The sequence below is a fragment of the Lycorma delicatula genome, chromosome 4 (genome assembly GCF_047948215.1).
Source record: "Lycorma delicatula isolate Av1 chromosome 4, ASM4794821v1, whole genome shotgun sequence".
Classification (NCBI taxonomy): Eukaryota; Metazoa; Arthropoda; class Insecta; order Hemiptera; family Fulgoridae; genus Lycorma; species Lycorma delicatula.
Window position 1 is genome coordinate 99,550,327 of NC_134458.1, and position 26,760 is coordinate 99,577,086.

Sequence of the window (26,760 nt, forward strand, 5' to 3'; positions counted from 1 at the left end):
TTATTTGGTTAGAAAATGATTGAGAAAAGGATTTGCATAAAATTTTTCGCTAAAAGTGAAATAAAATGCGTGAAGATGATACAGCAGGCTTTTGTCAAAGATGTTATGTTGACACTAAGGGTATATGAATTGTACTAAAAGTTTCAAGAAGGCCATGAAAATGTGAAGACAACAAAACCACTAGACGTCCTAACACATCAAAAACTGATGAAAAAATTGACAAAATAAAGGACAATTTGATCGATAATAGTCTAATCACCATTAGAGAAATTGCTGAAGAGGTGGGAATTTTTTATGCTTGTGTGAAACAATTTTGACTAATATTTTGGACATGAAATTAGCAGCAAAAAAATGTGTTCCAAAACTGTTGAATTTTCCTTAGCATCACAGAATAATCATTAGCTGATGATTCAGAATTAATTGAAAATGTCATAACAGGTGGCAAAAAGTGACTGTATGGTTATGATATTGAAATGAATGTCCAATCATTCTGATGAAGAATCAAGACAGGAAAAAACAAAATCCAAATTTGGTGAAATGTTAAGGTTCTCCTTTTTGTTTTTTCTATTACAAAGGCATCTTCTATAATGAATTCTAATAACAAGGTTGTGCAGTCAATAAACAGTATTATTTAGCAGTTTTATGCCACTTAAGTTAGTCAATTCAAAGAAAACAACCCCACAAATAAGGACAAAATATTCTTGGATTTTCACCATAACAACTCACTATTAATTCACGATTATTTAATCAAAAATAACACCACACTGATCTACAGCATCTGTAATCTCTAGACATCACATTCTGTTACTCTTTCTTGCTCCCAGCAATTAGAAGATTAAAAGGACAACAATTTGCAATGATAGATGAAATAGAGAAAAAACTGCTAAGTGAACTTAAGGCTATTTCAAAAATTTTTTCCACAAATGTTTTGAGGATTGGAAGATAGGTTGGAATAAGTGAGTTGTATCTCTGGAGGACAATTTTGAAGGGGATAATATCAATATAGAAGAATAAGCAAATACTTTTTGATTTTATTATTAATTTTGATTCATTAATTTTTTTTTTTTTTGGTAAAAAATTGTCATAAATAATAATTACCTAACAGCTGTCTCTTATTTAGCACTCTGCATTCCTTTTGTTTTTTTTAAAGGTTAAACAGAAATTGTTATAGAACAATAACAGTTTTTATTAAGAGTTTGTAGTATTCTAAAATGTTTACAACACATCATTACAGTTTTCTAATTTGTGTGTATTAATAATATTTTACTTTGTTGTTTTGAATTAAATTTTATAGTGAAAGGAAAAACAGAAAAAGTATGATTCAATAGAAATTAAATTGGATGTAGTAAAACGACTAGAAAATGGGAGACCATGAAGTTGCTTCTGAATATGAGGCAGAGAAAGTTGAAAGGCTATTCTCATTGACTGAGGTCGTGGTTTTATCTAAAATAAAATCTGATCTGGACACCACATGACTTCCTTGCACACCTATTAAATTACATTTACACATTTTTTTTTAAATGGAAATTACTTAAAATTTTATTTCAATAACTTCAGATAATTTTTCTTATTTTTTTTATTGTTATTATTGAATTATTATTTATTGTAAATTTTTTTTACAATCAAAGGTAAATAAATCAATAAATTAAAAAAAAAAGAAAGAGATGAAGTCATTCGTATCAATGTGCCTTAAAAAATTTTAATGTATTTATTAAAAATTTTATTTGGCTATTACTCTAGAACCAATGAAAATACCACTTATGTACAATGTACATTGTTGAAAAGCTCTCAAAGAGGGCTTATTACTGCAATTAAGATAAAGTCCAAAATCAAAATTTTTTTGGATTTTGGGCTTTTTTCCAGTCAATTGCAATGAAAAGGGGAGGTGTACAACTAGATGTTACAACAGTTCTAAATCCAAAATTTCAACATCCTACGGCTAATCATTTTTGAGTTATGTGATATACATACGTGCGTATATACGCATGTATGTACAGACATCACACTGAAACTGATAAAAATGGATTCAGGGATGGTCAAAGTGGATATTTACATTAAAATCTGAAAACCAAAATTTTTCACGATCACAATACTTCCTTTACTTCGTATAAGGAAGTAAAAAAAATTAGAATAACTGATGAGAATTGAAAATCTGAAACCTGATCAACTTAATACCTGTGATGAAACTGTTCAATTATAAAATGCTATCCTTCAAGACACTTGCACATAAAGAAGTAAGGAAACTCATAGTAGGCAAAAAGATATACACAAAATTTGATGATTTTAGCTTGTGCAACATGTATAAAAAAAAAATTACAAAATGGAATTTGTGGACGAGTCAACTAAACCTTAACAATATGTCCATTTCTGCAATGTCTGATAATTACACAAACCAGAAAAGATCATTGATCAGATATATTTTCATAAAAAGGTTTTATGACAAAACTGTGCGGCATACAGAAAAATGTTTACAGGAAAATTAACTGCCACATATAGCTCTTGTAATTCTGTATAACATATCCTTACACCCAAAAAGAATTATAATCTGATGATATTGTGGTTTTTTTAACATTAAATGACAAAAGTTTAAAATAAGCACTAGACTAAGTGGTTTTGGAATAAACGAAGAATAAAACATTCAACGCCTTATGCAATTTCTCATACAAGTAACATAAACAGGAAAATGCAGTATGCCAATTTAAGGAAATAGAAAATTACTGAACAATATTTACTGGGTTGTAAAGTCTTGGAATGAGTTATAGCCTAAGATTATTATTCATTCATAGAATAAGATTTTACTAAATTCTCATCCTTTAAGAGACGTTTAAAGAAAAAAAAAAATGAACAGCTTTCTTAACATATGTTAAATGAAAATTTACAGAAATAGATATTATTGACTGGATGGTTAGGGACAAACAATTCAAAGTATCAGGAACATACATATTGGAGATGTTAGAGAAACATGCAAAAGAAAATGACAAAGAGGAAATACAGCCTTAAGATGGAAGAATAAGTCATTCATAGTTACAGGACAAGATTTTTAGAGGGGTCACTATGCCACATAGAACAACAGGAGGAAACCAAGCTTACAGGTGTCCTCTAGTTTAAAGTCTGGCTAGATATTGCAGTAAAAAAAGTAATTCCCAAAGTATAGACACTACATTTAAAAAAAATTATGTTAATGTTCTGTTATTCTGTAGTTACTACACAATAGTTGTTATGAATTATTGTATCATGTTCAAAAATCCAAATCAAAACTTCACAGACATAGATTTCAGTTAGTTTAAATTATTGGCATTTTACTAAATATATGATTGAATGTTTGATAAACAACAATGCCAACACATATTTTGACAATACTTTGGCATTAACAAAACAAACATCATTTTTAATTATTCCAAATAACTATATATTTCTCATTGATGAATGAATGAATGACATGTTTATAATTGAGGGGTAGACAGAGACAAGAGTTCAAAAAATACATTATTCCTACACTTATGAATGTAAAAAAGAAATTTTCTGCATGATTTTAATCTTATGTTACAGTAAATATTCAGTCATATTTATGTATTCATCAAGTAACTGCAGGTGATACCTAATTTCAGTAACTTTTTCTATTTTTTTTTTTTACTCTCCTGGTTATACCAATATATGCTGTTGTAACAGGAAAGTAGATAGATAGAACGATCAAAAAAAAAAAAAAATCTAAAAAAATTGGTCTATTTAAATTTTGTGTCTTAAGAAGACATTTAAAAAAAGTATATTTTCAACAAAACAGAAATAGATTTAAATAAATTGTAAATAATCTAAGAAAAAGTTTTTTATTCCAATGCTTCTTCAAAGTCCAGAAATTTTATTTTTGTTAGATGGACATTTATTTGTTATGTATGTATCTTGGTCAGTATTTGGTCTTATAACTCTGGTCCTGTTGAACCAATTTTCTTCAAATTTGGTGGACAGTTACCTTGGGAGGAGTTAAGAATATAATAATAAATTTTTGCAAAAACTTGAAAAAGGAGTGGGGGTGTTTTGGCCAAAATAAAATTTCAATCTTCACTGGGGTACTTTAGCAAAAACCTTTCTTACAAAAGTTGAAGTTTTTTATAAAGATCACAAATTACAAAAAATCTTTATTTAATATTCACTTCCACCCCAAAAAAAATTACTTCATACATTTTTCTCTTATTTTTTGTTATATCTTGCTTCAGATAAAGATTATTCTGCATCCACATTTTCTACATCAATAAGCCTTCAAACCACTATAAAAATCTTTACCCATCTCACACCAATGGTCTATAGTAACAAACAATTTTTTTTTAACTTATTTTAAATTTAAATTCAGCTCATAAGTTGCCCATTGGATTTAAAATGTAAAAATCTTAATTTTGTTATAGTCCTTACTCTAGTATTTCTTGAAAAAAAAATTAGCCAAAATTTCCATCACCTTCCAAGAAAATTGCATATAACTTTGTTTCTTCAGAATTATGACTGTACCTCTGTGTTTTTAAGCAATTTTAAAAAGTTCTTTTTTTTAAATTTATTATCACCATTTACGGATTATTTTCTTAAAAATTAATTTTACCCAAATGCTTTCTCTTGAGTAAGAAACCCAAAATGAAAAAAAATTGTTTGGCAATTTCAAACTTTTAATGCTCAAAATATAAATTTGTTAAATTAGTTACTAAAGTAGTCATACTTTAGTAATGACTAATAAGAACTTAATACCCCCCTTCCCTGACAAAGGAACTCCAATTTTTTTTTTTTTTTTATTTTGATGAAGAAATAACAACTGATAATTGCTAAGTGAACATTTTTTAATTATTTATCAAAAGATAAACAGAGCTAAATATGATTAATATTGAATTGAATTGACGGTTTTTATAAAAGATAAATTTTGTAGTAAATAAATAATGCCAAGTCTGAATGGAATTTCAAATTCAATATATATATATATGTTTTAATAATAATAATTCCTGATCTTCAATTCCTGTGATAAACATATAAAAACAATTTTTTTATAGAAGTAAAAATTAAAATACTATTTATTTTTAAATTATTAATAATCAAAAAACCACTCTCAAATTAATATAACCATTCTTTTAAATGCTTTTCAGAGCTAATTAATTCATAGAGAATCATGAAGTTTCCTGCAAGAATATTGTGTTAAAAGGTCTTAAGACTGTTAGTGACTGTTATATTGCTATGTTAACACTTAAAAAGTTTAAAAAACCCCTGAAGTAGGCAGTTGAATAATATATTCTACACTGTGTTTATTTTTAATTTTTTAGATTGTACATTTAGTGTCTTTGTTAATTTAAACAACTATTTTGCAAATCATCACAAAGATACAAGACACACATATAAAGGCATCAACGACTACATGTAAATTTTATACACAGCTATGATATTTACAAACACATTAAATTTGATAAAAACAAAAAATAAATAACCAAACATAGATGAAATAAATAATTTGATTACACACTGAAGGAGCTGATCTTTTTAAGTTAGGTGAGATTAACAAGTGTTACCAGAAACTGTACAGAGGAAGATGATAATTATCTCTGAAAAGCCATTGGAAGAATTATTCCATTAAATTTAAATAGAGTTTTTAATAATTTTAAGATGATATTCTGTTTCATCAGGATGTTCAATGAATAAAAACATTACTAACAAAAACAAAGAATAAATCAAATACAAATAAAAACCTACAGAAATAGCCTTTGTATTAGTGGACATTTTTTTACCAACAATAAATTGTAAAGGTATAACGAGAGCGATGCATGTAGTGGCACCAATAACAGCTGATATTCCTAGTTTCCAATATAATAGGTACATCAATATCATTATCTAGAAACAAAAAAAAAAAATCAATTTTAAAAAATTATGTAGGATATAACATTTAATAAAAATCACAGATTACATGGTTTTCTTAAACCATAATAACACAATTATCTAAGAGTAAATAAATTATATTTACTGCCAAAGAAGAAAAAACCATACACTGTAACTTCTTGAGTTATGACTACCTTGACCTACAACCATTCACACTTACGATGAAAAAATTTCATAAAAAATTTTTTTAAATGTATCATTTGTATAGTTTTCATCAAATATATATATATATATATATTTAGAAAATCATGTCTAGAAACAATTATTTTTCTTCACTGTTTATAATTTTTAATAAATATTTTGTTAAATAGGATGAAGACTGGATTATTCAAATAATTTGAAATAACATCCGATGGATCAAGAGTGTATTGCTAACTTCAAAGTGCATTATTTAAGAATCACTTTCACCCAAGCAACTGCGGGAACTGAGAAAGATCAGACTTTGAGAGGATTTTGGAAAAATTATAACATTCTTCATGCAATAAAAAATATATCAGAAGGATGGTCCAATGTAACAACAAAATGTATGAACGGCATATGGAACAAACTCTTAAAAAAGTTTAATAACAATATGAACTTTAATAGAGAAGAGGAAATAGAAGTAGTTAATACTATTGTACAATCTGCTCAGCAATTAAATCTGGAAGTTGATAACAGAAATGTAATCAACTTTTGGAAAATAATGTGAAGGAACTCACAAACCAAGACCTGATTGTGATTGAAGAACAAGTTGCAGATAAAAATGTAATGGAGCTAAAAGAACTGGATGAACACGAAGAACCACCCAAAATATTTGTGCTAAAAGAAATGGCATCAACTTTTAGCAAAATCAATGAGGCAATTAAAGAATTTGAAAATATGGACTCGGAAAACAATAGATTTTCGAGGGTACAACGCAAAATTCACCAGGCACTTGCCTGTTATATGAAATTTATAACAAAAAGAAACAACAAACTGTCTCTAAACAAAACTAGACTTATTTATAGAAATAAAAAGCATTACTACTACACTCACTGATAAGTCTCAAGAATCAGCAATGAATATCAGTAGCCCAGATGACGATAATCCAGAATAATGTTTCTACATATGTGTACTATTATTTATGTATGTAATTATTTACTTATATGTAGTTAACAATTAAAAATCAAAAATAAAAGCTATTAATTATGATATACATAAGTCTATTATAATTATATTTACTTTTGTATGAAATTTGACTTATGACCATTTTGACTTATATCCAAAGTTGCAGAACCAAACTCCATCTAAGTCAAGAAGTGACTGTAATACATATGATTTCCAATGGAAGATTTTAAAGCTCAGATATAATTATAAGTACTTCAAAAATATAAAATTGCCTAAAATTTTAAAGGTTTTTTAATTTCTTTTTTTTCACAACTGCATGGATCTAATGTTATATACAATCTTTTCAAGTAAATAAATAAAAAAATCAATATTTTAAAAAATGTTATACAATCAATCTTTTCCAAGTTGGCAATATACAAAAAAACAGGAGGAGCTATATGAATTGCGACCACCTAAATACCAACATAAAGTAAGTTATGAGAATATGTTTGATGGAGAAATGTGTTGGGAAATTACAAGACTAATGACTAATGACTTAATGCTCAAACAAATGTCTGAGCATTAAACAGGTATTTTTCCAAGCCACATTGATTTTTTTTTTCTCAGTAAAATTTTTCAAAAATTTGATTCAACTTAAATTAAATTATTCTTTATTAGTTTTATTTGATTTTCAAACTTATTTTAGTTACAATTTTTGTAAAAATTTTACATTTCAAATAAATTTAGTAATCATATAATACAATGTTGATAATTCATTCAGATGAACTATCATAAATTATCATACATTATATGTTGGTAATTCATTCCAGATGAACTATCATAAAAAGAAAATTTTGTATTACGGGACCATATATTTATGGAGCTCAGCTGCAAAACCATTTATTTATCCAACAAACACAATTTTTGATAAATTAAAAAAACATACAATAAATATTTACTGTCAAAAAAATAACCCATAAACAATTTTGACTGGTTGACTGAGGTTGTAAAAGTTTATAAACAAGGGTATAAAATTTAACTGTATTTGCTTAAACACAAATAATCAGTTTCACCATATTTGTACAAGTAACAGAAGATTTACAAACAAATAAAGCATTTAGTAAAATGTGTTTGATAAGTAGTTTCGCAGCTAAACTTTATATTTGAGGCGTGTTCAAAAAGTAAAGAGAATTTTTAAATTTTGCAGGTTGTATTAGTCCAATTCTAGGGATTTTTTGTTGTTGTATTGGTAAACATGTCTGAAAAGTATCTGTACATTTTTAGCCATATTGGATGTGTAGTAGTTTGTTGTCAGCTGTCAAAAAGATAATATGTGTTCTGGTACGATCGGCAATTTTTTATTTGTATATATATTGGATCAAAGAATTTGTATTAAAATTTGCTATAAAAATGGAATAAAAGGTAGCAATGTTTTAAAAATGTTAAATATTGCTTCTGCTGAGTTTGCTGCGTAAAGCAAGAGTTTACGAGTGGTATAAGCACTTCCAAGGTCGTAAAGACGTTGAAGATGACAAGCAACCCAAACGCCCCAGCACATCAACAACCAATGAAAACGTGGAAAAGGTGAAAGAAATTATAATGAATGATCGCCAAATCACATCAGAGAACTCGCTGATGATGTTGGGATATCAACTAGCTCATGCCATGAAATTTTTTAAGATGTTTTGGGTATGAAATGTGTGACAACAAAATTTTTTCCAAATTGTTGAATTTCAAACAAAAACAGCAGCAAATGGAAGCTGCTCAGGAGACGTTAAATGAAGTCAACAACAATGTAGAACTACTGAAATGTGTCATAACTGGTGATGAAACATGGGTTTACGGATATGATGCAAAACTAAGGCTCAATCATCCCAGTGGAAGCATTCTGGATCACCAAGACTGAAAAAGTCTTGACAAGTACAGTTGAATGTGAAGGTTATGTGAACAATCGAAGAACATGGCTCACTGTGTTCTTCAATTTTAATGGCACAGTGCATCATGAGTTCTTGCTGCAAGGTCAAACGATCAATAAGGAGTATTACCTACAAGTTCAATGCTGTTTGCATGAGCAATCTGAAAAAAACCCCGGATTTGTGGCGAAACAATTCATGACTTTTGCACCACAATAATGCGTCTGCTCACACTTCATTGCTTGTTGTCAATTTTTAGCCAAAAACAACTGTAATGATACCCCAGCCACCATATTCACTAGACATGTGTGACTTTTTTCTATTCCCAAAAATAAAGAGAACCTTAAAGGACTGTTGTTTTACAAGCATACATGAAATTAAAAGTGAATAGCTGAAAGAACTAAACACAATTCCAAAGACGAAGTTCCAGAAGTGTTTCAGGGATTGGAAAAAGCATTGGCATAAGTGTATAATATCTAATGGGGCCTATTTTGAAAGGGATAACATTAATGTAGATGAATAAATAAAATTCTTAAACAAAAATTCTCATTAATTTTTGAACACACCTCATATAGGCAGTTTTGCATCAACTACTTAAAAGAAGGAAAATTTTGAAACATAAAACACTTTGTGAAAAATTTTAACAAATTTAATTTCTTAAATATAAATATTTCTTAAATATTTTATTCCTTAATTTAAAAGAAAAGAATTTTCTCAATTAACTTCCCCTTTAGTTTATTATTTTCAAAAGTATTCAAAAATTAATGAAACAAAAACACTTTAGTTTTATTATAACCAAGTGACACAGTAAGAGACCAAGCAAACAATAAGTGAATAAGTTTTGAAACATATTACACATTTACATATTCAAAACTGAGACATAGAAACAAAGACAATTTTGTTTCCTTCATTATTGTGATTGATAAGGACAATATGAAATTAACAGTCAAATGATAAAGAAAGTTTTGAAACAAACTGTGTTATTTCAGACTAATTTTTTAAAAGGGAAATAAAAGGGAGAATAAATTATTTTCAGATTCTGGGCTAACAAATTAGTAAGAAATGACCGAAAACTCAACTATGTAAATTTTTGGATTAAGACAGTCTTGCAACTTTAGTACTGATGTATGCTAAACAGGGAACATGTAATGTTGGTATATCATGACATCATGAGTGCTGCCAACATAAAAACCAAAAATTAGCCAACTTTCAATTCCTATTTTAAACTGTATGAGGCAATTTCAGGGGCTCTTTAGACATATCCAGTGTGTACACATACAGAGTGAGTCAGTATGGAAACCCATCAACAACTTTAAAACTGTTCCAGATTAAATACTGTAATTTTCAAGAGTTAAATACTTTAAGGTATTGGTCAACTATTTTACCTTTTGACAAGAATTAGAGAATTTCAATCCCTTCTTGGGGGGTGGCCCAGGGGTTGTAACTCAAATATTTTAAATGGTAACACCTTTGTGTGATATATCATTTTAAAGGACACTTTAAGACAAAAAAAATGGTATAAATAAAAAGTTGGTACAATGTCTGTTCCCCCAAAATTGCAGCAGGATAAAATCTGGATTCTGAAAATTATTAAATTTTGTTAAGTTCAAACAAAAAAAATTAAATAAAAAGAAACTGATTTAAATTTAATTTTAAAAATTTAAAAATGTTTATTTTTTAACACAAAAAATTGCTTTTGTTGCAATATAATGAGTAAATAGATAAAAATATTGTCACCTAATCAAGCTGATCATCAACTGATTGATGGTTTTTTACCATTGTTGCAAAATTGAAGCTTATTTCATTGTGTAATATTCCATTTAGAATGTTTCATTGCTACACTGTTAGTTTCTTATAAAAACTTATTGTGATTGGTTGGCTAAATGATTTTGTGTACCTTTACCACATTTGTAAGTCACTTTGTTATTTACATTTCTTCTACCTTTTTTTAATTATTTTTTACTGAATTAATTTTTTCTGGGCTACCTGCTAACATTGCTAATTCACATGTCACTTAGTGAACAGGAGAGGGTCACACTTTTAATGATGAGGGACTTTGATGATAAGAGTTAGGTCATATAATGAAATCTGTGAATTGTTCAATGTAAAATTTAATAATTGCAACCCTATTTCAAAAGATATAGTGTCAAAAACCATCAAAGGATTTGAAGAAACAGAGAGCATTAATAATTGGGAAAAACCAGGGAGACCTAAATCTGCAACAAATAATAACATATCATTATTGGAGATTATGCAAGAATTTATTGAGTTCTAATTCCTTGACTCGAACAGCAGCATGAGAACATAATAGCCAAAGTTCAGTGATTTGAGCATTAAAAAGTGAAAACTTCAAACCCTTCAAAATTCGTCTGGTGCAAAATCTTAATGAACATGACTACAAAGACTTGAATTCTGCAAAATTACGAAGAACAATATTTGTGCAGATCCTAATTTAATAAACAACATAGTTTTTAGTGTTGAGGCAATATTTTTTTTTTTTTAATGACAAGGTAAATCGCCATTATTTGTCAATACTGGATTGATATTAATCCAAACTGGTATCATGAGGCACATACACAGTATCCAGTCAAGAGTAAATGTATGTGCAGGTTGTTTGATTAATGATTGATAGAGCCTATATTTATTAATGGAAATTAATGAAATTTAAGGCGTTGCTTCTTGACCATATCATTTCAAATCAAAATATTGTTGGCCACAACTTCTAAAACATTTGGTTTCAACAAGATGGTGACCCACCTCAAATCGGTCTTCAAGTAAGTGAAATTTTATTTAAATACACTTTTTCCTGGAAGCTGGATTGGCCGAAGGGAATCAAAGAGAATGGCCAGTGAGATCACCCGACTTGTCACCATTGAATCACTTTCTATGGGCCACTTAAAAAGTATTGTTTATCATAATAAGCCCAAAGATATTGATGATTTACAAAACGGAATTCGAGAATCAGCACAAAATATCAGGGAATCATTGAATAACGCAGAATCATCCTTTTACAAACGACCGGCACACTGTCAAACAACAGGAGAACGTTTCGAACATTTATTTACATGAAATGTAAGTAAATAAGCAAACATTATGCTTAATAATTTTTTTTTTTAAATACATTTATTTCATAATATTGAATTAATCAAATTTTTATAGATTTATTTATTTGCAATAACAGTTCCTTAAATTACCAATGTAATTTTTTTCTAAATTTAAACTTTATCCCACAACCACTTTTGGATAGACATAACATAAACTTTTTATTTATGCCATTTCTCTTGTCTTAAAGAGACCTTTAAAATAAAGTATCACACAGAGTGTTACCATTTAAAATATTTCAGTTACAACCCCCCTCACAAGAAGGGTTTTAAATTCTATTTCTACCCCTCTTATGGGGGGGGGGGGTTTGACCGATACCTTATCCTGAAAGTTACAGTATTTAAGCTGGAACAGTTTTAAAGTTGTTGAGGAAGCTGTATGAATAATATCATTTCAATAATAATTTTCTTTCAAATTATAATTTATTTACAATGTAACACAAAAAATTTAGTTCAGTAACACAACAAATAAAGAAATTACAGAAATACTTGATTTTATTTGTAATGCTGTACTATATTAGGAAAAAATATTTACACTACACAACCCTTCTTAAAATAAAGAGTTCAGATTTTACAATCCAAGACTGTGGTTGTAAAATCAAAGATATAAAATTTAACTATGATTTGTGTTTGCATAAACACAAACAATCAAAACTCAAAAGCCTCACAAATGTGTAAAAAAATAGCAAATACTACAAAAATAATCATATGAAATCTGAAAAAATTGTTCATTTATAACAGCTGACAAAACCATACCTTTAATGGAATGGCCCAAATATAATGTCCAAGCCAATAGCATGACATTACATTAAAGACATCTTCTGACAATAGGTTAGTTGCGTTATTATTATTACTGCAATTATGATCATTACTATTTTGGAGATTATCGCTTTCTTTTAAATTATCTTCATAATCATTATCATAAATAGTATTTAAATTAATGTGACTGCTTAAATCAGTTTCATTAACTGCATCTTGAGGTTTCATGAAATTAACATCACCATTACCATCACTATTGTTTGATGTTGTGCCACTGGTGGTTGTGTCAGATGTAGTTTTAAAAGTGAAATCATCATCATTACCTTCATGGCCAGCTGTTATACAACTGGAACTCAATCGTAGTGATTTCCAATAAACAAGTCCCTGTATATAAAAATTTAAAAAAATCAAAATTAAATAATATGTTTCAGGTTAATTAAAATGGAGTAAATTATACATGAAGATACTTGAAATAGTTTCTAAAATCAACATATTCTGTTTGAAATACTATGTAATTGTGACAGGGAAACTTTGTTTCACTGGTTGGCAGCATTATGATGTCACATTATTGTGATACCATCATAACTCTAAATGTCAAAACTATATCTCATTAAACTACAAACAAATAGCAAATAGTATTTTGCTTAAAAAATCATTTTCAAGAGATTTATTCAAAATGATAAAAGGAAACCTGTTGAAGAAACAGCATAAAATTTGACTATCGATAAGCAGTTGCTACAGTATTCTCTACAATGACTGAAAATGCACCATATGTTCGTCAACACCTTTTTCAAAAAACCTTTTAAACATAAAACAGCATTGTTACTAAATTTTTACTAATTTCAAGCTTCAAGAACATACGAAATACTTAAAAGTATAGGCCATTAGACTGCAGCCTAGTCGGGGTGGAAGGATCAATCACCTGCTTCTGACAATCTACATTAGTAACAACTCACCAATTGCACAAATTAAAATATAATGTATCCATAACATACACATATATTTTTAATAAAAAAAATGCTTAACTTGGTAATCTATTAATCAGATCAACAGTGTTTATTCAAAGTCAATCAGACAAACTGTAATCCCTTAGCACAGTGATTACCAAACTGTGCGCCGCAGCACCCTGGGGAGCCGCAGCCTCTTTACAGGGGTGCCATGAAATATTGTAAAAGCTTCATAATTAACTGAAGACATTTACATTTGGCCTAACTATACCAAAAATAAAGTGAGAAGCTAAAACTAACTAGATTTTTTTGAGTGGTTTGTTTTTACTTGACCCTGTACTCACTTGACCCTTACTTAGCGCAGAATATTCTAGCAAACGCAAGCCAGCAACGCTGCTCCTTCTCAATCATGCTAGACATGTCGAGGTGCGTAGACCCGTCACAACAGATTTTGACTGTTCTGGAAGATCTTGTGGAAAACATATAAGCAAGCCACATCTGTCTGACTGAATTGAGTTGGCATTGCCAGCTCATTATCAGCTGGCATTGTCAGTTTATAATCTAAGTCTAATGAAATTAAACCCAGTGCTTCATATAAATAAACAGTGATATAAATTAGTTGATGTAGTACAGTTAGTGTTATATTACTTCTTGTTTGTTGTCTTTGATAAATAGTTTTGTAATTTTTTGCTCTTGTATCTTTCATAATGGACCAATTTCTGAACAGTAATAAACGTAATAGTGCAGATAAAGAAAGTATGTCTTTAACCAGTGGCACCACTGTGAAGAAACAAAAATATCGTAAATATGATGACGGTCACTTAGAGTTTGGTTTTAAGTCAACAGAAATTAATGGTGAAAAGAGAATATAATGTGTATTGTGTATAAAGTTTTGGCAGCAGAGTGTATGCTTCCAAGTAAACTGAAGCACCATTTAGAAGCTAATCATCACAGCATGGTTGGCACCTTGTGATATTTTTGCCAGGAGGTTAAAAGAATTAAAACAAGGAAAAAATACATTTTTAAGACTGGATTAATACCAAACAACGCTTTTCTAGCATTCACAAGGTAGCTTACAGAATCGCAAAATGCAAGAAACCTCATACCATCACAAAGAACTTATTCTACTGGCTGCTGCTGTACATATGGTGAATATCATGATTGGAGAGTTTGCTGGAAAGCTACCTTTAAAAGTGCCTTTGTCCAATAACACAATTAGTTGGAGAATACAACATATAGCGAAGGATATCAGCGATCAATTAATTGAAAAAATTAAAGGGGTGGAAGTGTAAAAATATCATTGCAGGAGCGAAGGCTCAGGATCTGTTCCAGATTCTTGATACATTCATATCTGAAAATAATTTGAATTGGTCTAAGTGTGTTGATGTTTGTACTGATGGAGCTCGCTCCATGTCTGGCTGCTATGAAGGATTATAGGCACTTATTAAATCACAAAATGCAATGTGGACCCACTGAATTATTCATAAAGAAGCACTTATGTCAAAACATCTGAGTCCTGCACTGAATCAGGTGTTAGAATGTGTGGTGAATGTGGTAAATTTTATAAAATTTGGTCCACTGAAAGCAAGGTTTTTTAAAAAATTGTGTGAGGATATGGAAGCCGAACATTTGTCTTTGTTGTGCTATAGCAGTGCACAATGGCTCTCTCATGGTAATATTTTACTATGTACCGTTGAATTGTGGCAAGAAATTTTTATTTTCCTGAGAGGAAGAATACAAAAATGCAGAAGATTTTTCTGATGCTGATTTTTTAATAAAACTGGCATATTTATGCAACATTTTTGAAAAGCTGAATTCCCTTAATCTCTCTCGGCAGGGAAAAACATGTACCTTTTGAAGTCAACAGAAAAAATATCAACTTTTATAAAAAAACTCAAATTATGAAGACGAAAACTGAATGAAGATGCAGACAAAGATTATTTTTTTAATACTACAGCAATTTTTGACGTTAAATGAACTTGATCTTTCTCAAGATATAAAAACCATGTTTGAAGGGCACCTTACCACAGCTAATTATCTAAAAATAAATAAATACTTTCAAAATGAAAATTTCAATAGGTTTGCATGGATTCAAGATCCATACAACATTAGTGTTCCATCTGAATTTACTTCTGCAGAAGAAAAGAATCTTATAGAATTATCTTACAACAACAGTTTGAAAGCAAAATTTGGTAGCATGCAATTGACAGAATTTTGAATTTCAATAAAATATTCAATTCATATAAAATATGGAATTCAGAGGAGATAAGGCTCACAGAGGAGCCTTATCTCCTGTGATACGGCTCAGCGGATTTTAATTCCATTTTCGACATAGTATTTGTGCGAAGCTGGGTTTTCTGTGGTCACTGTAATAAAAAGCAAGTGTAGAGCAAAAATTAACGTGGAAAAGGAAATGAGGGTGGCCGTGTCCAGTTTAATTCCACGATTTGAGAAAATGTGCAGTGATTTGCAGGCTCATCCATCACATTAATTATTAATTTAATGTTAATAAAGTAAAAGAAACGTTAAATAATGAAGATACACAAGTTTTATTTACTTTTATTTCTTACTTACAAGTAGTCATACTTTTGCTTAGGGTAGGGCACCATGGAAAAATTTTAATTGAAAAAGGGCGCTGCGATTTGGAAAAGTTTGGGAACCACTGCCTTAGCAACTATTAAATTTTAAACTAATTTAAGTAGCTGACAGATTATAAAAGCTGATTAACATGGAACATTGTGTTTTTATTTAATTTATGAGACAGGATTTTCTTTATACAAACAAAGGTAATAATAAAGTTTTCATAGTTCTATGGAGCAAATGATAAGTAGTAACTAATTTAGTTGACTGACTCAAAGCAAAATATCTAGTCAGTCTTACCAGCCTGGCTAGGCTACATCAACTTGATTAAATTCCCCTACAAACATGGTTTGTCTATAATTGATTAATAAAATATGCTAAAATCCTTTAAAAATGGGATGGAAAGCACAAAAATGTGCTTCAGGTTCTGAAGTTCCAATTACAAATAAATTGTAAAACCACTATATTATGTACTTCTAAAGTAAGCATAATTTAGGTACAAAAAATTAATAATAGGTATACACACTACATGTAATATAATTAATGAACAGTCCATGAGTATATCAAGTTAAATAGTTTGATACACGAGAGACAATATTTAGTTGATTCACATACATTAAGAATTTCAATAAAATAAAAGTAGATTTTTACTAATAATACTAAAGAAAGTTTTACATTTGCTGACTCAAAAAATTTTATTTAAAGGTATATCACTTTAGCAGTAAAACTTCTCTCTTACAAAATCACGACTTTTGTTCTATTTTAAAATGGATACACAATCAAAAGAAGAATTAAAGTAAACATACTTAGATATCACAAACCTGAAGGGCAGTTTTAAGTCTAATTCCTTCAACATTAAGAATATGAGTACTAGCTTGTGAAAAAGTAGCTTGAGCCAACCCACTTATTAGCACAATAACTGACATTACATATCCATTACTCAGAAACTCGCTCACAGTAATTTTATGTATTGAACTGCCTGTAAATATAAAAAAAAGTTACTAAATATATCTTCTTTTATTTTTACTCTATACTCTTTATTTACTCTAAATTCAAATACTGTTCAGATGTTATCTGAACAGTATTAGGTATTAGGTACATAATTCTTAAGTAAATGCTGTTAACTGAACCTCAAAATATACAACTAATACAATCATTCCAATTTAATTAAAATTTAAAATGCCATTAACTAGATATGAACTGGTTCTGCAGCAACTGAAAACAACAGCTCAATGACAAGAGAAAACAATTACCCAACTGATAGGACATAATATCCACCCAATCGACAAGTAGGATGCGTATTTTCATAGAATTTATTTATTTGAAAATCTGTTTATTACTTATAAATATTTTTTCTAAATGCTACACAAAACACAACTTCAATAATATTCAATATTAAATGTTTTGAGTAAAATTTTAGTCACCTCACAAGCTCAGAACATAAGAGAAGCCAACTGATATACTGTAAATCCCAGGTTTAATTTCAGATTTGAATTGGGTATTTTGCTTAATAACCATAATACATTATTTGCATACGCATATAATACACATATATAATCAACAAAAAAATATCTTTTCCATTACCTTTCAACATAGCATATAATTTTTTTATATTGATTAGACAATTTGTTTTATTTCTATAACTTTTATGTTACATATTGATTAACTTTAATCTTTTTAAATCTTTCAGTTGTTTGTTGTTTTTTTTTTTTTTATGTTGACTATCAATCACTTTATCAAATACAGCTTAGCTTATGAATCTCTCACCTGGTATTCAATCTGAAAGAATAGGAATCTATATTTGCATACAACTTTCTGCAGATTCCATTGAGATTCACATCATACACTTGATAAGACAATCATAAGCTAAATTTGCAAGGGAAAACAGAATGACTAAAAGCCTAATCAGGATTGACCACTCATCAAATACCAAAGAAGGCACGACAGGACTTCTCCGCAACGTAATTAAGGTGCTTCTTGAACTGCAATTTCTCATCAAGAAACACCTCAAGGTACTTGAGGTGAGTACCTTCAAAGTACACTTTGAACTTGAACATATTTAATACGAAGGCCTGACATCGAAAACAAACCTGACACCTCACTGCCAAACAGCCTTTAAGAAGCATCATTGTGGTCTTCTCCAGGCTGAACGTCATCTTATGTTGATGATTCCAAAACTCAGGCACCCTGCGTGCCTAGGTGACTCAGAACTCAACCTCCCTCCATGACCTTCCTTCAACCAGCAGGAGTCCATCATCGACAAAAGCCACAATGAGAAGCCGGGCAATCTCAGCCACAGAAGGGAATCAAACTCCACCACCCACAACAATAGACCCAACACGCTGCCCTGAGGACAACCCTTGGACAGCATCTTGTCTACTGCATGCACAGCTTTGCGGAGCAGCACATCCCAATACCTGAAGTAAATTTGCATTACTCGCAGTTCACTATCAGTGAATTGTCTCCTTTGTAATTGAAAAATGACAGAAGGCCACCACAGGTTATTAAACGCACCAGAGATGTCCAGGAAAATTACCAGAGCATATTCCTCCTCACTAGAGCTCATACCAAATTCATCACGCGGAGTATGGCATCCTTGATACCCTTTCCAGGATGAAACCCATACTGGTTTTTCATCAATTAGTTTTGTGATATCAGCCTCTCACTTATACGCAGCTACAGAACCTTTTCAAAGACCTTACCAATAACCAGCAGCAATGTCAAGAGCTTACATGACAAAGTAACAATGGGAGCCTTGTCACCTCCTTTAAACAACAATATAACAATACCTTTCTTCCAACATACTGGGAAGTATTCTCCAAACAGTAATTTGTTAAACACACATGTGATTGTTTTCACACTAACCCAAACCAAGCTAACAAGTAGCTCTGCCATTATTCTATCGAAGCCTGGGGCCTTGCCTCTACATAAACTGCATATAACTTGACGCACTTCAGTATCGGTAATCTCCAAACACAGCACCCCTGCGAAACTAAGCAACCTCACACCACACATGCAGATGGTACACGGTTTTTCCAGCTTCACTGTCATCAGGCAGTAAATTGTCAAGTAGTAGAGGTTCATCCTCAATATTAACTTTACCAGCATCTGATGCACAACATTTTATTCCCCACCTACTTAAAGTACTTCAATCTACAGTTTCATCACCATACACAACTTTTAGATGAATCTTACGCATTCAGTTTTTCCACTGTTCAAAATTCAATCATCGCACATTGTTTTAGACATAATTGACATAGCAAGCATACTCAACACCATAGCAATGGAAACTGACAGAAAATGAGAGGGCATGAGTCATCAAGTTTTGGAGCTTTAGTAGTAGTGAAATGAAACTACAAGATGGCAGCATATCACTTTGTGCAACATTTTGTTCTCCTGTTACATTCCAGTGTATAGTACATTTCAGCCACTCATACATAAAATACCTAGATTTAGAATTTCAAGAAAAGCAACTCTGTAATAAAATTTACAGAAAAATGAATGGTTTTTTATAATTTTACCAAAATAAAATTTACATGCCACGTGATAGGGTCTATAAAAGAAAAACTGTTTGAAGTTATTTATAATTTTCTATCATATATACTATGTTAAATTGTATTATATGTCAGAAATTACTAAGAAATAAAAATACAAGAAATTACTAAGATAAAATAAAAATTATTTATTTTAAACAACACTTTATTCTGTTAAAATAAATGAATAAAAAGCAGTTTCTATAAATTATAATACACAAACAGAAAAAAAGAATAATAAAAATATCTAAACAGTTTACATTAACGACACTACATGAAATTAAACAAAGATCGCTTTGAATTTTTAATATTACTATCTTTACTTATTTGATAATAATTTCTGTAATCTACTTAACAATCAACAGAAGATAATGCAACAAACCTAAGAATTTAATGCTATTCACATAAAAATTTCTAAAGATTTTTTCATATTTTTAAAATTTTAGGTTTACACTGACTGTGGACCAACCATCACTGGAAATATGCATCGTAAGGCAAAATACACTGCTGTGTGTTTTAACATAGACCTAAGCTGTCATGTTAGTTTCTATTTGTCATTTGTCAATAAGTGTTTACTTAGTATATTCAGTACATCACTCGAAAATTGAAACTATTTACTTAGTACACTATCTATCTAGTCTTACTTGGCAATAATTACAACTTACAATATAATGCTTTCTCAATTTTATTATTATTATTCAACTACAAGTAAGTGTTATACTTATTCAGTTATAAACATTACTCTGTACATATTATAATGTTCTAACTGAACTCCAATATTTCTCTCATGAGTAAACAATAGACTCAAATCACTAATGTTCCAATAAATTTACCCTTTCTTTTAATTAAGCTCACTACAAAACTAAAAATGTACACCTTATGGAAAAATAAACAAATAACGTTATTTTATTATATTTAATTATTTGCTAAAATAGAATCTTTTTATAACATCCAAACAATATGAAACATTTTTTTTAATGTTTTCAAATATAAAAAAATGTTCTTTATGGATAAAAAATGTTTTCCTGTTCAATAATATTCAGTATTAAACAAACTGTTAAATAATTATGAATTACATAAAAATAAAAAATTTAGTCTTCAAAAAATTGCCTGAATTTAAAATTTCACATTACACTGATTTAATTTTCTTTAGTTTCTTAAATCAAAAATGATCTTCAAAGAAAAGTCACCAAATGAAACATTAAAAAAAAATTAATTTAATGTGAATTTAACAAATGTTTTGCCTGTAGACTAATTTTTCCAACTTTTGTCCTGCAGTCAATGGGTAATCTTTTTTTTTTATCTGAAAGGCGATGGTATAATTTTACACCTATTAGCTAGTTCCATTTCAGAAAATTTGTTTGGTATAGAAATTGTATTTCTTACTTTAAGATATTAAAACTACACTAAAGCAAAAAAAAGAATTCAAACATTTTACAAACATTAATAAGATTAAATGAAATGAAAAAACTTTGAATTTTTTATGTACTTTCACTTACCTGTTAATAATTTCTGTAACCTATTTAACAATTAACCACAGAGAATGCAGCAACGCTAAAAATTTATATAATAATTTATTAAGTTCTTTTTCAAATGAATCATATTCATGAAGTCTGCTAGAAAAACTAGCTAGGAAAAGAAGACCATGCCTCTAGGGACACTGCAATTATTGACATACATTTTAACTGCTTAGCTAATGAATCATACAGAACTGCTGGTTGTGTAGATAATAAGGTGAATAAAATATTTACAGGTTAGTCTAATATATTTAAATTGAAAGACATGTTACTTTAATGTGGTCTGCACACCATATAAAATTCTTATTAGTAAAGATTTTATACATTGTTTAAGACGTTAGATATGACAACTTTTAGTATCCTAATAAAACCAAGACACATTAGTCATTTTATGAATCGTTCAAAACTAAACAAATAAAGAACAATATGTTTGTTAGTAGCTAAATAAATAATAAGAAATTACAGGTTCACAGGACTCTACAAAATAAAGAAGAAATCATTACTTGATTTCATATCGGAACGATCACATTAACAGAATGCCCACAGAGAAACTAACTAAAAGAATTTTAGAATTTATAGAAAATAGAGACACAAACTGGTACAAGGAGGTAGTCAAGAACATGAAAGAACAGAACGCACAACCGGAAGTGATCAACAAGAGTACAAGGGAATAGACTGGAATAACAAGAGGTTCCAAGTCTACATAAAGAGCAAGATAACAGAGCTAAACACCAGATCAGAAGAACAAAAAAAGCCCAGTCCGAGAGGATGAGGAAGTACTAGGAACAGAAAAACAACAGTTCAAAAAGAAATAAACCGATACTAAAGCATGGTCTGTAACAAACTAAAAAAATTTTTTTTTTATTATCTTTTATGACCACATAGGATCACTTAGTCTGTCCATTGCCCAGGCCTCTTCAATGGGACTGTTTGGGCCTTGCAGTCCTCCCAGTATTTTTTCATACTTTGCGATCTTTGTGCCCAATCCAATGTTGAAAATGTTTGTGTAGTGATTTCTTTCTTGTGAATGTGAAATGAATGTTTCTGTTCTTGATTTTCTTGTTTAATTTGATTTTATCTGTAGTGTCTTCTGGTGTAAGGCCAATTTCCTTCAGATACTCTCTTATTTCTCTGATCCATCTGCATCCTCTCAGTGTTTTTCAAGTTAAGATTGTACTGTACTAGCTGTTTCAGAAGTCTTGAATCTTACATCCTCATGATATGTCCAAAGAATACTAGTCTCCGCTTACATGTGGTAAGAGGTTCCACTCCACTTACTGTCTTTTTGGTACTTTTTATTGACACAAGTTCTTCCAGTTCTTTGTGTGTGAAAATGTAGGTGATTTGCTTTGGTTTGACTTTGGACTTTGTATTTTTCTTGTTTGTGTATGTAGTGTTGAGGCATGCCAATACTTCCAATCGCATGTAATTTTCTAAGTGGCAGCCCACTGTATCCAAATGCTGCCTTCTCTAAACTCTGGTGTTGTTTGGTTCAGCTGATGGAGTATTCCTTAAAAGACCTTTCATGGTTGACTGTCAAGGGAACACCTGCGATGGGACTAAGTCCCGAGTTACAACTCTAGATGTGATTAGTGAAGTGACAGTGAGGTGTGATTTGATGATAAATGAAGCTGTGCAGTTTGTTTATATTCAGTTCACAGGACAAATTTCTCCTATTTGTTCTGGATATATCCAGTAGCAACTTGACTCAATCCAACTTTTGTTAAATTTGTTATTTTGGAGAAAAGTTATAAAGTCTGATCCTAAACATTACACCCAATTTTTTTTTTATTTGGGAAGATAATTTTTTTTTAACTTAGATTATCTTTTTTATAAGTATTAATGAAGTTAATGTATTTAATACTGGGCAGCAAACTATTTTAAATCTGGTTCAACCACAACTCTAAAAATCTTCTTTTGGATTCTGAATCTAGAGGACATTAATCCAGAGTACCCAAAATAAAATCCAGAAAATAAATCTTTACACAGCAAACAACCAGCGGTGTTTTTAAATCAGTTTTAGATAGCAAAAAAAGAATCCAGAAATTTTTATTTAAATGATTTTTTTATTTTCTTTCATGTCAATTTGTTATCTATCATTACAATGCCAGTAATGTACTCTATTTCCTTTAAACTCTTATGCAATTTTGAAGATTTAATTAAATATGAATTAAAACACCATAAACTAATCAAAGTAAATAAAGTCCAAATAATTTAAGTAATCATTTTACACTTATAAGGCATGATAAAAAAAAATAAAATTTTTAATTTTTGCACACTTATCTTATTGACTAAGCTAGTCTTTTTCTCACCCAATGGCAGCACTGTATACAATATAAATCAATATTTTCAATCATACAAGATGTATAGTTCAAATCTGGCAGCCAAGTAATTGGATGTATTTTATTATAAATGGCAAACTATTTTGTTTGAAAATGATGGAACAAAGGATTTGCAATAAATGTTTCATTAAAAATGGAATAGAGAGTAATGAAGTGGTGAAAATGTTAGAAGCCTTTTTGTGAGGATGTCAGCACAAGGGAGGTTTATGATTGTTACAAATGGTTTCAAGAAGGTTGTAAAGACATTGATGACAACAGAAGGATTGAACATCCTAGCACCAATGAAAATATTGACAAAATAAAGGTCATTGTGATTGGTAATTATCAATGTAAGAGAAGTTACTGAAGAAGTCAAGGAATCCCTTATTGCTCATTTGAAACAATTTTGACTGACATTTTGGGTATGAAATGAGTTGCAGCAGTTTGTTTCAAAATTGTTGAGTTTTCAACAAAAGCAACATCATAAAAACACCCCTGAACAATTGTTAGCTGACATTGCTGATTGCTCAGTATTACTCAAATGTGTCAGAAGAGGTGATCAAATGTGGTTATGATAATGAAACAAAGGTTCACAATCACTCCATTGGAAGCTTCCTAAACAAGCAACATCTATCTAAAAAAGCAATTCTGAATTCTAAAATTCTATCAATTGTTTTTTTTTAATATTACAATGAATTCTCATACAATATGAATTCTTACCACATAGTTAAATGGTCAACAAACAGTATTATACTTAGCAGTTTTACACAAACTGCAAGAGACAATCCAAAGAAAACAACCACAAATGTTTGTAAATAATTCTTGAATTATGCATGATGCTAATACTCCAGCTCTCAGTTTACAATTGATTATTCAAACAAAAATAATACCATAATGATGTCGCAGCCTCTGTATTCTCCAGACATCGCATCCTGCGACTTTTTCTTGGTCTCAATGATCAGAACATTAAAAGGGCAACAATTTGCAATTATAGATGAAATAAAGAAAATATTACTAAGTGAACTTAAGGCTATTTCAAAAAATATCCACAAATATTTTGAGGACTGGAAGAAATGCTGGCAAAAGCTGTCGCATCTCTGGAGGACTACTTTGAAGTGAACAATATCAATACAAGAAATAGGTAAATTTTTTTTGATACGAATTAAAATTCTTATTTTTTTATCACAGCTCGTATAGCAAATCACACCCATTTATTAATTCATTTTTTTCTGTTTATATAACTTTAAAACTATTAATTTCAACAACAAAAAAAAAAATATATATATATATATATTTTAACTGGATCTGTTGTATATTCTTTCAAATTTATTCTAGTTTTGGTATTATTAAAATAAACTCAACCAGAATTTTTTTTCCAATATTAAAACAACAGTAATAATTTTAACAGAAATTAGAAAGCTCTCAGTTATTTTAACAGGGCTCAACAAATTTCAAATGAAAATACTTAATTATTCATAAAGATTCAAAATGCTTACATTAAGCTGATTTTTTCTTTTATTGTGATCACTATATTACACTTCAGCATCACATTACTGATACTGTTACTTCTATTGACCATTGGAATAAAATTCTTAATTTCATAAATCATGATTGGTAACATATTAATTATAAACCCATATAACACCAAAAATTAATAAATGAGATAAGTAAAAATATGTATTAAAAATAAATTAGAATTTAAAAAATAGATTTCCTGTACCTACATTCCCAGATGCTGCTGTTAATCTTGAATAATGCTGTTCATTGTTAACAGATGGTGATGAAATTGTTATATTGTTAACATACTTTATAACAACAGCAATTCCAAGAGGGCCAATAAAACCAACACAATCACCAAATAATTTAAGAACACCACCAAAAATAAAATTCTTCCAATACAACAGCACATAACACTTCCACAAATTATCCTAAAAAAAAAAAAATCAAAACAGAAGAGTTAGGCACGATATATATAAAAAGGCAGATATTTGAAGTTCACCAGGGGATATTATGTATTAGAGCTACATAGAAAAGAAAAATGTCACAATACAACCCAAACAAAACACAAAGATAAAAGCATAACAGAAGTAACATGATGGAAAATAATCTTATACAACAGACTAACTAAATAACTATGAAAATGTTATTTACATTACAAATGACATGTGATTTGCACCAAAAAAAATTAATAAAAGATGTAATATTTGGCATGTAATTACGGAAATATTCACCATCCATTGTTAACATTAATCACACAACATATAAAATCCTTGGTCACTAGGATATATCAAAACATTTTTCAAGGAAATAAAACAACTGGTCTTTTTAGAGATGTGTTTACTTGTATTTTTGTTTTATATCAATAATTTAATACATATTGGCAAACTGATACAAAGAATAACAGCAGCCACAGATGGTTTTGTACCAAATAGTTTGTGGAGTGGAGCGGCAAAATTTTTAACTGTACTGTATCGATGCTTGTTTATTTAAAGATTTTTGTTTTACTTTTTGCACAGATGATTTAGCATAAAATATATCTTTATGAATACGTGTGGCTTGAATTTGTACTTTTTTTTAATGAAATATTGCGTAGATGGTCCTTTTTAAACATGAATAATATAGTAAATTGCTAAAGAAACAATCCAAATTGTTTAACGTAATGAGTTTAAAGTGCAACACTACAGTACTATGATGCATTTCTTAATATAACCAAATTTATTTTGGGAGACTCTCCATATGCTGCCCCTTGAAACTTTACTATCTATAGTAACTCCATATAACATATATTTTACATTATAAAATGCATATAACAACTTAAGCCTCTGCTACACATGCAATATTATTGAGCAACCTACATTGTACAATATATTAGAAATGGAATATTTGCGCAATATTTCTGTCCAAGTAGTTTTAAAAGATTGTACAACTTGCTCAAACAGTTTTATTGTACAACCTGTGATAGTATTTTAGTAAAGCACTCCTGAAATATGGATACAAAGAAACATTTAGCTATTTCATTGATGTTTCTTGCTGCAAAAACTGGTTAACCAAAGTGCATACAGTGATATACATCTTTTAAGAGAACTAAAAGAAAATGCTTAAGATGATTACAAGCACAACTTGAGA

The 26,760-nt window shown here is 29.6% G+C and overlaps 1 protein-coding gene across 3 annotated transcripts in view; it reads right to left on the bottom strand.

The window, feature by feature from the left end:
* Sur (Sulfonylurea receptor) overlaps positions 1–26,760 on the bottom strand; it is a 134,401-nt gene that overhangs the window by 93,519 nt on the left and 14,122 nt on the right. Inside the window, exons 2-5 of one of the 3 annotated variants that reach the window (XM_075363786.1) lie at positions 25,355–25,562; positions 17,085–17,242; positions 12,734–13,120; positions 5,716–5,853 (exon numbers count right to left, since the gene is read on the bottom strand). In XM_075363786.1, coding sequence (XP_075219901.1) covers positions 5,716–5,853; positions 12,734–13,120; positions 17,085–17,242; positions 25,355–25,562 — 891 coding nt within the window. The remainder of the gene's footprint in view (positions 1–5,715; positions 5,854–12,733; positions 13,121–17,084; positions 17,243–25,354; positions 25,563–26,760) is intronic. The other 2 variants (XM_075363788.1, XM_075363787.1) reach the window with 2 other exon arrangements.